This window comes from Lynx canadensis, chromosome D3, assembly GCF_007474595.2.
Source record: "Lynx canadensis isolate LIC74 chromosome D3, mLynCan4.pri.v2, whole genome shotgun sequence".
Classification (NCBI taxonomy): Eukaryota; Metazoa; Chordata; class Mammalia; order Carnivora; family Felidae; genus Lynx; species Lynx canadensis.
Window position 1 is genome coordinate 48,108,131 of NC_044314.2, and position 12,093 is coordinate 48,120,223.

General features: G+C 41.5%; 1 protein-coding gene across 1 annotated transcript in view; it reads right to left on the reverse strand.

Annotated features, from left to right (window-relative positions):
- Positions 1 to 12,093, reverse strand: part of LAMA3 (laminin subunit alpha 3) — a 220,555-nt gene that overhangs the window by 127,505 nt on the left and 80,957 nt on the right. The window contains exons 20-25 of the mRNA XM_030335815.1: positions 11,511 to 11,569; positions 10,426 to 10,491; positions 8,036 to 8,196; positions 4,496 to 4,604; positions 2,201 to 2,298; positions 685 to 826 (exon numbers count right to left, since the gene is read on the reverse strand). Coding sequence (XP_030191675.1) covers positions 685 to 826; positions 2,201 to 2,298; positions 4,496 to 4,604; positions 8,036 to 8,196; positions 10,426 to 10,491; positions 11,511 to 11,569 — 635 coding nt within the window. The remainder of the gene's footprint in view (positions 1 to 684; positions 827 to 2,200; positions 2,299 to 4,495; positions 4,605 to 8,035; positions 8,197 to 10,425; positions 10,492 to 11,510; positions 11,570 to 12,093) is intronic.

Consider the following 12,093-nt stretch of genomic DNA (forward strand, 5'->3'; position numbering starts at 1 on the left):
TTGATGCAATGTGAAATGACATGAGCCATCTTTAGGATTAAAAGGATATAATATCAGGACAAATGGTAAGTCCTACAATTTCATAATTTACAGTGAAAAAATATAGTCCCTTACTATATTTCATCTTCATGCTATAGGTTATTAATCAATAAATGTTGATTGAGAATTTCCTGCCTGAAAGGCATTTTGCTGGTATAGTTGGGGATGCAAACTATTTAAAAAAAAAATCTGTTAGCCAGAGTAGCTTTTGAAAGTGCTTGCATTCCAACTTGGGAAGACAAGTGATAAACTCAACAATATTAAATACCAGTAGCCCATGAAAATATAAAGTGTCACAAAATAACCATGAAAAATTGCCATATGACTGCGTAGACAGAGATACAGAAAAGGAAGAGGACATCAGGATGGGATGGTCATAGACAGGATTAGACAGATGTCTCATGTGAGGGATTCCCCAAAATTGAGAGTAGAGGTCCTCAAACTCTACGGACATGCAAATTCCTTGGAGAATTTATTAAAACACATACTCCTGGGCCCCACCTCCAGAGTTTCTAATTCAGTAGTCCTGGGGTGGGCTTGCAAACCTGAATTTCTACCAAGTACCCAAGTGATGCAGATGCTTCTGGTAAAGGCCACACTTTGAGAACCATGATTTCGAGACAACACACTCGAGAGGTGTCCCACCTGTGGCGCCTTCAAGGTGACTCCAGTAACATCAGCAGAAGGTGAAGGATCTTGGGGCAGGAGGAGGGAAGACTCACCACTTGGGACATCCAAAATTAATGCTGTTGGAGGAGTTTTGAGAACCAGGGAGACACAAGAAGCACTGAAAAAAAAAATATTAAAAAAAAACAACCAAAAATGGAACTGTCCATTGGGGAGGAGGTAGACTGTGAGCATAAGACTGTGTGACATCAAAAGGATCCAGTCTTGGAAGAACCACAGGACTGTGGATATCTTTGGACAGAGACACTCGGTGTAGTCAGTTAGCCAAGTGTATTGCAGGAGCCTGCTTGATACAGTAAGCTAAAACAGAAATAAAATCTTAATTTTGAAAAAGAGTAACCAGATAGAAAGAAACTTAACAAAACTTTCCTTTCTAGAACTAAAATTCATATTAAATGGAGTGATGCAATGAAACATTATTATTCACCTCTAAACAAACATGTTGACATAAAATTATACAAAAACAAACAGGACAAATGCACATCATTTCTTTCAGGCACAGCTAGATTTCCCTGTCTTGGTGGTTGCTGTAGCCCTAACCATATGCTAAGATTTCATGACTGTGTCTGTAAGTTATTTCTGAATCTACAACAAAACAACCCTCCCCAAACCCCGATAATCACTGGTTAGCTAATTCTCATAACATAGTGAGATGGGTCATTATTTTCATGATTTAAAAAAAAATTTTTTTAATTTATTCATTTATTTTTGAGAGAGACAGAGACAGTGTGAGTGAGGGAGAGTCAGAGGGAGAGAGGGAGAGAGAGAATCCCAAGTAGGCTCTGCATCATCAGCATAGAGCCCGATGCGGGGCTCAAACTCATGAAATTGAGAGATTGTGATCTGAGCCGAAACCAAGAGTCAGATGCCCGACAGACTGAGCCACCCAGGTGCCCCTATGATTTTTTTTTTTTTTTAATTTTTTTTTTTTTTTCAACGTTTATTTATTTTTGGGACAGAGAGAGACAGAGCATGAACGGGGGAGGGGCAGAGAGAGAGGGAGACACAGAATCAGAAACAGGCTCCAGGCTCCGAGCCATCAGCCCAGAGCCTGACGCGGGGCTCGAACTCACGGGCCGCGAGATCGTGACCTGGCTGAAGTCGGACGCTTAACCGACTGCGCCACCCAGGCGCCCCTTTTTTTTTTTTTTAATGAAGAGCTTCAGACACAGACATTAAAGGGTGAGAACAAAGTGAGCCTTTGGGAGGGCTCAGAACACAAGTCAGTAAGTACCATTCAGGGAAAAGCTTAACCATTTCCCTCAGTTGCTACTCTGTCAGCTTCCTAAGACTATGAAATTCTGGAAAGACTGCCAGGGGAAATGAGTTAGCTCATTTTTTCTTTTAAGCGATCACCAGCCTTTAGCACCTTGGCCTGTGATCACTTCTGAAGGGAAGCATAAAGTCACAGCTTTGCAAGTCCTACAGTACCACTCAGAGCACCAACAAGGGAGAAAGGAAGGGAACTCATTACCTTTGATTAACATATTGCCCGTAACTGGCAATGCACTTGACTTGAGGTCTCAAATATTCAACTGAGAATTCTTCAATGGGTATGATACAAATTTGATGCTGTTGAGCAAATACAATGCAAAAAGGTACGTCATGGTTATTAGCAAAGCCAATGGTATGGTCAAACATACTCTTAAAAAAGCTGTTAAGTACAGAAATCATCATTGTTATTTTAAAGTAGTAAACATTGCAGAATGGCACTCCCTATGACATCGTTATGTACAACAAACCCTCTTTCCTAGTATACAGGATCACTGCCTAAATGCTCTTGGAATAGTCACATGAATAAATGAAATCATGAAAGTTCAAAAACAACTCTTTGTCAGTGACTTTTGGTGCCTGTTTCTCTCTCCTGCCCTGGGTTGATGCTGGCTCTTCAGATGCCTTGGCAGGGAGAGGGGGAATGTGGGAGGCAAGAAGGGAGGCTACCATTCAAGCCTGTTGTCTCCAGCTCCTGCTACAAATAATCTTTCTTGGGGTGCCTGGGTGGTTCAGTTGGTTAAGCATCCAACCCTTGATTTCAGCTCAGGTCACGATCTCACGGTTTGTGAGTTCGAGCTGTGCATCAGACTCTGTGCTGACAGCACGGAGTCTACTTGGGTCCTCTCTCTCTCTCCCTCTCACTCTGCTCCTCCCCTCTTGTGCTCTCTGTCAAAAATAAATTAACATTAAAATAAACATTAAAAAAAAAAACAAAAAACAGGGGCGCCTGGGTGTCTCAGTCAGTTAAACGTCCGACTTTGGCTCAGGTCATGATCTCACGGTTCATGAGTTCGAGTCCCATGTCGAGCTCTGTGCCGACAGCTCAGAGCCTACAGCCTGCTTCAGGACCTTTATCTCCCTCCCTCTCTCTTTGCTCCTCCCCTGCTTGCACTCTGTCTCTCCCTCTGTCTCAAAAATAAATAAAAATTTAAAAACAAACTTGATGTTTAAAAAAATGAAAAATAAAAAACAAAAACAAGAAAACCCCACAAACAATCTTTCTTAATAGAGGAGGACTCAAATCTCAGGCACATTTGGGCTTCACTGAAGGAACTGTCTCCAGAGCTAGTTTTTTACTTATCAATACATTTTATTTTAATCAAAACTGTATTATCGGCTTGATCACAAACCTATTCAATAAAAATTTTTATTGAACACCTACTACATGCCAGGCACTGAGACTAGGGGATCCTACAAGACCAAGATGGATAATACCCCTGCCCTCACATAGCTTAAATTGTAGTTAGACATCTGAATGATATTTGACTCTGAATGACATTTGACTATGTCAAAAAGGACAAACTTATGCTTACTAGATAAAGATTCAGTCCCGTTATAATTTCCAAAGATGAGGAGGTTAAGATTAGCTTGGATTGTTATGTTTATAAAAAGAGTCACAATTTTAAAAAGAAAGTCTTAAGTCATTACATAATTCATGTAATAACTTTTAGCAACTCAATGCAAGATCATTTTTCAGAGAAGGCTCTAAGTTTTTAATACTGTCAAGCACAAATATTTAAAACATATCAGAACAGGCTGGCCTGGCATTTCCCAGAATGTGATACATGCTTAATATTAGCAATGACAGGAAGTTGCTTCATACTTAGTTACTCTTCTGTTCCCTGAGACATTTATTATAAATCTAGCCACCCCTCCCTAGCCCAGATCCCACTGCCTGTGTTTATCATAATTCTCAATATTTAAGTCGTGCTATTAAAAGAAAGGCATGAAGGGTATTTAATCTGCCAAACTTGGAATTTTAACTCTTAACGATATATATCTAACTGAATACTATACTTTTTAAGATAGAGTAACAATAGTCTGGAAAAGAAATACCAGGTGATTGAAATCTTGAAAATTCTTAAGGAATTTTCCAAGAAGCTAATAGACATAATAAAATGGAAAAATGGGAAAGAAAATAAGCAGTAACTAGTGCATTTCTATATACCAGCGTGGTAATAAACTGGGACCTATTAAGAACAAAAGATACTTCGTTCGTAATAGTAACAATGGATAAACATTAATAAAATAGAGTTTTGTGAGATATGTTCAAATGTGATGACCAAACTTTACTGAGTGCTATAAAAAGGCTCAAATAAAGGAAGAGGCAAGACAGAGTTCTAGATGGGAAGGAAAAATATCATTAAGTTGGCAATTCTTCACAGGTTCATTTTAGAGATGTAATACAAAGACCGCCAACATTTTTAATAAGTTTTAAAATATAGATATAACAACAAAATGCTTCTAAAACTCAAAGGGCAAAACAGAAGCATACCAGAAGGAATCGGGCCCCACGCACTTTGAGCTGAATGTCTGCATCTGCTAACAGTTCATAGACAGCGATGCGACTCCTGCCATCAGTCACAACACTCCGGCAGAGGATGCTGCAAGAGGAAAAAGTTTTCTTAGCCTGACTTCTCTGGTCTCCCTGACTTTGTGCCTCCCCGTGGGATAGCTGACTGCTCTTCAGCTTCTCCTGTTTATAACCAGGTTGCTGACGGCAAATTTTCCTACACAACGAGTTTAAGAGGGATGTATGCAGTCCACCAGCAATATAAGAGAAAGAACCTTCCGGCTGTGGTCTGAGCTGCACGTCTCAGGGCAGCTTTTCCAAACCAGCTTTATGTAATACTCAGTCTAGTCATCGGGAGAAAAAGTCCCAGGGTCAATAACGTCTGATCTCCTAGACACAACCTATGAGAAATTTATCAGTATTGTTGGTACCACTGGTGACTGAAGATGCCTACTGGCCTCCCAGCGATGATTCCACACCATGTCAGCACTAGGGCTGGCCTTTCTCCAGCCATGAGAAACCAGAGCTTGCCTTTGCAAGCTCAGTCTGCCCTCCGCATCCTTCCTTCCTCATTGTACCAGCTACGCTCCTTACCTCCACCCCATCAGGTGAAATACGGAGTTCAGGAACATTTCAAAGGTCATGGTTTGGAACCAAAGAACACACTCTAAGGGCACAACCCCTAAAGGAAGTATTTTCGGAGAAATGTTTCTGACTTCATATTCTGTAGCAACTTTTCTGTCTGTAAATACAATTTGGAAACTAGAGACAAACTATATCTATCTCTGAGAAGAAATGACTGTCTGAGAGATGTTTGAAAAGATTGATGCAATGACTTTCTGATAAAGATTAAAATGAGATAGTATATACAGAGCCATGGTTAGAAACTCAATGAATAGTTGTGTTGTTTTCTCTTTTGTGCATGTGTACATGTATGAAATTAAAGTGCATTCCTTTTGGATTCAATCATAATCCTGGGAGTTAAATATATTAAGTGATTCATTTAGACTTAGTTTTATCCATATCCTTTTAAAATTCTTACTAAGAATAGACAAACGGTAATAACGGGATTGATTTCAGCATGAGTGATCACCTCTCTTACACAAGGCAGATCATATTTATCACAACACTGTTCTGAAAAGTGGTATTTTAATTAGCACCGCGACTTTTCTGTTGGGATATTTTTTAAAATAACACCATTAGAACTCACTTGAGAATGTTGGGAAAGGTTCAACCCTCAGCAGGAAAAGCTGCAGTGTCGAAAGGGCCTGTCATGTGAAATAGGCTTTTATGGGTCAAATATTTTCCAATTGCACCATATTTTTGGACTCCAGTACTAATAGCCTGTTCATTTTCACTTAGTCACATGACAGCCAAAGTAGAGAAGAAGGAAATATTTTAGAGGAGTTGAAATAATACCACGAGACTTTCCTGGAAATGGTCAAATACATTAGAAGGAAGTCCTAGTCTAATACAATACTGTCTTGGGATTCTAATGTCCCTGGTGAAGAACGTGGGGCTGTCATGTCCAGAGCCAAAACGATCTGCGGAATACCGCACAGTTCTCCTCCCCAAATGCCATCCAGACAGAGGTCATGAAACCAAGCTCGTGGCTTATGGAACCCTGGAAGGGTGACCATTCTTTCCTGAGCTTTGAAAACACTTCTCTGCTTGGCACAGATGTTCTCAGCCTCTTCTGAGACGGTTCAGAGAGCCACCAGGGACATCAGCAGTGTTTCCTACTGGGCTCTCAGCCATCACCACCTTGTATCCTGTGGAGCAGGGATCAAGCAATATGATCTGGAAAGCTGAGTCAGAGAGCTGAACCAGAGGGTGGACTTGGAGGAACAGGGTACAGAGGAGCCCTGCCCCAGCCCTGTGGCCAACAGTCTCCAGGACTCAGGTGGTGAGGTGACCCACCCACCTAGGAGTGTACATTCCAGTGGTTGCTGATGTCATCCACAGATTAACGTTTTCAGATAATGATAGAACATTCTGGAGAACTTTTTTGCCCCATCTGGTACTCCTACTAAAAATCCAAATGCAATTATGTCCTTTGTTTTTTTGTGGGTTTTTTGTTTGTTTGTTTTTGTTTTTTTGTTTTTGTGTTATCATCACCCCAGAGAAAAGGGCTGATGAGATTTTTTAAATGATTTTTTTTTCAACGTTTTTTATTTATTTTTGGGACAGAGAGAGACAGAGCATGAACGGGGGAGGGGCAGAGAGAGAGGGAGACACAGAATCGGAAACAGGCTCCAGGCTCCGAGCCATCAGCCCAGAGCCTGACGCGGGGCTCGAACCCACGGACCACGAGATCGTGACCTGGCTGAAGTCGGACGCTTAACCGACTGCGCCACCCAGGGGCCCCTAAATGATTTTTAAAAGAAGCCCTCACAGCTGCTCTTTTAGGGTTGCTGAGAGCATGATGTTAATTCAATAACCATTTCATCAAGTCTCATAAAAGTTTCCATTCTAAGCTCCTAAAAGTAACTCTTTTCATAAGTTCTTTTATTTGCAAAACAGGGAAAATGTCCAACTACTTCAGGTCATTTGAAGTTTGACAAAAAGCCACAGGCAAGTAGTGGTAATAAAATGTCCAAGGCCTTGGCCAAGAACTGGGTGGGTTCATTGCAGTTTGCCACCTGCTGTCTGAAGAGACTGACTTCCGTGCCATTATTATACAATTAATTTCATGTTGGAAACACTCCTTGAGCTGATTCTTTAATTAAAGCATATTCTGAACATTTGCATATATCTTGAAATATTATACAAAAAAACAACTTTTAATAAATCTTTACCAAGGTTCTTGGAAGACAGTAACTTAAACAGGGTGAATTTTAAAATCTTTGGCTAGGGGCACCTGGGTGGCTTAGTCAGTTAAGCATCCGACTTTGGCTCAGGTCACAATCTCACAGTTTGTGAGTTCGAGCCCCACATCTGGCTCTGTGCTGGCAGTGGGGAGCCCACTTTGGACCCTCTGTCCCCCTCTCTCTCTGCCCCTCCCCAGCTTGCAAACTCTTTCTCTCAAAAATGAATAAGCATTAAAAAAAATAAAATCTTTGGTTAATTATTTTTCACCTGATGATCCTCAAACATCAATTATTCCCAGTTTCTGAAGGGCATGTTGGGAAGGTGGTTGTGACAGAGACAGTCTTTTCTCCTATTCCACGCACCCAGGTGCTCTACACAGCATGTGAAGTGAGAACACTGACTTCACTGCACCACACAGGGGTGACGGAGAATAAAATAAAAAGGTCGTGCTGCTTCCTGGGAATCTGAGCGAAAGGAGTGAGTAGAATACACAGTTTTTCAAGAAAATGCAACATTTTCAAGAGGATGCCCACAGAGAAGTCTCCCAGTACTCACACTGGGGGTGACGCCAGACAGCACGGTCACCTGCTTGTTTCCAAGATCAGCCTCAAAAAGGAAACAACATCCCAATCCAGATAAAAACCAAAGTTCCCAAAGCTGACCTCCTGATCGTTCAGGAACAAAGGGATCCCCCAGGGCAGGACTGATTACCTGTACATGCAGCTGTAGATGTTCACCTGGCCTCTCAGGACTGACCCAGGGCTCTGCATGTGCACAGCAACCACAGACAGCTGGTCTGCTCCCGTGGAATACTCCACCACCACCACGTAGTGGCCGACCTGGGGAACTCGCAGCCGCAGCTGTATCTCCACCTGTCAGAGAGCCCGAGCAGGTGGATGTGAAATGTACCGGATGAGTTTACATGGGCAACAGTGAAGGCAAGGCTGAGCAGACATCTGGGAACAGTGTACATCATCACAGTAAGAAACGCGGTCCTATGGGTAGGAATGCCAGATAAAATACAGGATGGGGGCGCCGGGGTGGCTCACTCAGTTAAGCTTCCAACTTGGGCTCAGGTCATGATCTCGTGGTTGGTGAGTTCGAGCCCTGCATCAGACTCTCTGCTGTCAGCACAGAGCCCACTTCGGATCCTCTTCCCCACCCCCACCCCCAACCTCTCTCTGCCCCTCCCCTGCTCACACTCCCTCTCTCTCTCTCTCAAAAATAAATAAATAAACTTTAAAAAATGCAGGATGAACCATTAAGTATGAAATTCAGATAAACAACACATAACTGTGGTTTATCTGTGATTCAAACTTAATGGTGCATTGGTGTTTTTTTCTAAATCTGGCAACCTTACTTATAGGGGCTTCTACTCCTATTACCCATATTATTTGCCTTGTTTCTCAAGGCAAAAGACACTCTAAAACTTGAGGTAAAAAGCAATCTCCAATGGGTGAGAAGAGGATGGAGGTATGCCTTGAGGCTCTTTTGCTGTTTTTCAATTTAAAGAGTGAACTTTCGATTATATGGATACAGATAACGTGACGTGATATATGCAGCCCACTCCTGGGATAATAACTAGTAATAGTTTGGTTTTCATGCTTCCAAACCATTTTCCACATCTGAAAATGCACATATATGTACCTCTTTTTTTTTTAAAGAAAAACTGTGCTCATAGTAGGAATCATGGATGTTTTTATACCATGACAGCAGAGCTGAGTAGCTCCAACAGAGTCCATATGGCTCACAAAGCTGAAAATATTTACTATCTGGCCTTGTACCAAAAACAAGCAAACAAAAAACCAAACCAAAACCAAACCAGAAAACAACCCGCCCCCACCATCCCCTATGGGTTAGGAGCTTGGAGTATGGAACCATACTGCCTCCAGCTGTGTGACTTTGAGCAAGTTACTTAATGTCTGTATGCTTCGGTATCCTCCTGTGTACAAATGAGGATAGCAAGAGTACCCACCTCTTAAAATTATCATGAGGATTAAATGAATGAATATATGAAGGACTCTTAGAAGGGTATTTGGCATGTCATAAGCACTCTGTAAATATTGAGGATCATAACTGTGATTATTGCCTTTTGCCACGTCTTGCTTTTTTTACTCAACAAGATTTTCTCTGTCTGTAGCTACATACAGATAAACTTCATTTTCCTAATGGCCTCCCACCTTTCCACAGTGTGAGTGTAAATTAATTTATTTAGCTAATCCCCTATTGATGGCAACACTTACATTGTCTGTAATTTTCCCTATTAGCATAGAATGTTACATGATCACGTGTATGTATGTATGTGTGCGTGTGTGTGTGTAGATAGGTAAATATCCTTATGCTGGTATTTCTGTAAGATTCCTAGAAGTAGAATTGCTGGGTCAAAGTATACGTGCATATTGAATGTCTGAGCCAATATTGGAACTACATTCCACAGCAGTTTAACCCACTTGAGTCTGTAATCTCAGGCCCAGCGAACCTTTACCATACTTAATTAAAATCCTCCCTCCCCCCCGTCTTCAGGATATTCACATTTACTGTTCTCTCTGCACAGCCCTGAACCACACAACTAATACTTTCCCCGGTGATTTTTCTATCACTTATATAATAGAAAGACTTACTTCAGGGGAAAAAAAAGTGGAATATCCACACCACTTTTCCACTCTGTTCTGGAGTGAAATATGGGTCTGTGTGGGGAGGTTATTAGCAGCATTTCTCCCTGGGGCATCTCCAAACAAGGGTCTGTCTGTCTTCACGCCACCATAAAACACACACAAGCCAATAATGTATATTCACTTTTCTCCCAGAAGTTATTACTGGCTGCCAGTTCTATCACAGCACTATATTATAAGTTTCTATTGTTCTTTCCACTCTGAGTTCTAGTCATTGATTTTTTGGAAGATGTGTGGGAAGGCTTCTGAATTCATCTAAGGGTAAAAGTAGGTTTTGAGAAACTCAGATAAACGATAAATGATGGCAAATAGAAACTTTACTATTTGCTATTTGTTATCAGTTATTTATCTTAGTAAAAGGGAACTTAAATAGAACCAGTGTCAAACTGGAAGGATCTTTCTGGTTTTATGGCATAGAACTGCCCTCACCTGGTTATGAGTGTTCAAGATAAAGACATAAAAGGCAGGCATGTCAAATCTGGTACTTACACAAACCTAAGAGGGGTGATTAACATGTCTGGTGTCAAAATGAGGATTCAAAATGACTTGGTCAATCTATACTTATTAAACACCTCCTCTATGCCAGCTCACCTGATGGGCATACAATGGGAAACAAGACATATCTGGTCTCTGCCCTCAGACAGACTTTAATCAAATAATTAGACAATTAGACAAACACAGTGTGAAATTACACATATGACAAATATTCTGCATAGGTTCTTAGAGGACAGCCTGAGCCAGTCAGGGAGACTAGGGAAGGGGAAGACTTCCTGAAGAAGCAATAACTTGGCTGAGTGCTACAGGACAAGGAACAGACAGCCAGGACCCAGGGGGAGGGAGGAGCATTCAGGCACAAGGAACATCCTGCAGTAGGAGGCTACCCTATGACACACAGGCTGTAGGGTAACAAATAATGTTAAGTCCAAGAGACTGAAGGCAGGCCACAGTGACAAGGAACAGAGAGCAAGAGGAGGCATTGGGAGGAAGGAGGGGTAGCCTTAGAGGCCATTAAAATCTTTTGTCTCTATCCTAAAGCAGTAAGCTGTTATCGTAATGTTCCAATTGTGTATGGGTGAGGATGGGGCAAGAGTGCCTGTGATGATCAGATATTGTATTTCTATCAACATGAGTATGCTGACTATCATATGGAGTCTGGACTGGGAGATGCAATGGGCAAGAGCTGGTGTGAGTGAGCTAATCAGGAGGTTACTGCAGAGATCCTCATGAAAGATGATGATCAAATATTGGGCAAGAAAGATACACGAAGAGAAGTAGAGACATTTAAGAAAAGACATTAAGATTCAGGGATGGGTTGTCTTTGGTAAGGGAGGGAACGGAAGAAATCATGGATGACCCTAAGAATTCTGATTTATAAAATTAGATGGACGGTGGTACCATTTACTTAGGTAGTAAAATGTAATTTGAGATCCCTTCGAGACACCTAAGAGGTAACGTCAGGAAGGAAGTTGGCAATGCTGTTCTGCACATAAAAGGACAGGTATGACTGAACATACCACTTTGGGAGTTATCTGTGTCGAGTTGGCATCTAACACAATAGGCTTGGAGGAGGCTGCTTAGGGAGAGAATATAAAGTAAAAAGACAAAGGCTAAAACTGAACCTCAACAAATTCTAACACTTAATGGCTAGATAGAGGTTGAACCTGTAAATGATATTCTAAGGAAGCAGCCGGAGAGGTAGGAAGAGATCCAGACCACTCTTAAATTGTGAAAAACAAGGTAAGAGAGTGTTTTAACTTGGAAGGGATATTCAACAAGTATTGAAAGCTGCTGAGAAGTTAAACAGATGAACACATGAGGAATGAAAATCATCACTGGATTTACTGACAAGATGATTGGAAACAGAGAGAGAGAGAGGGAGAGAGAGAGAGGAAGAAGAAGGAAGGAAGGAAGGAAGGAAGGAAGGAAGGAAGGAAGGAAGGAAGGAAGGAAGGAAGGAAAGAAAGAAAAAGGTAATGGAGTAGGAGAGATGAAAGCCAGACTGCTGTGGGTAGAGATGTGAATGGAAGTGAAAGAATCGGGAACAATGTAGAATTGTCGAATTCTTTGAAGAAGTTTGGTTGTGAAGGAGGCAAGAGG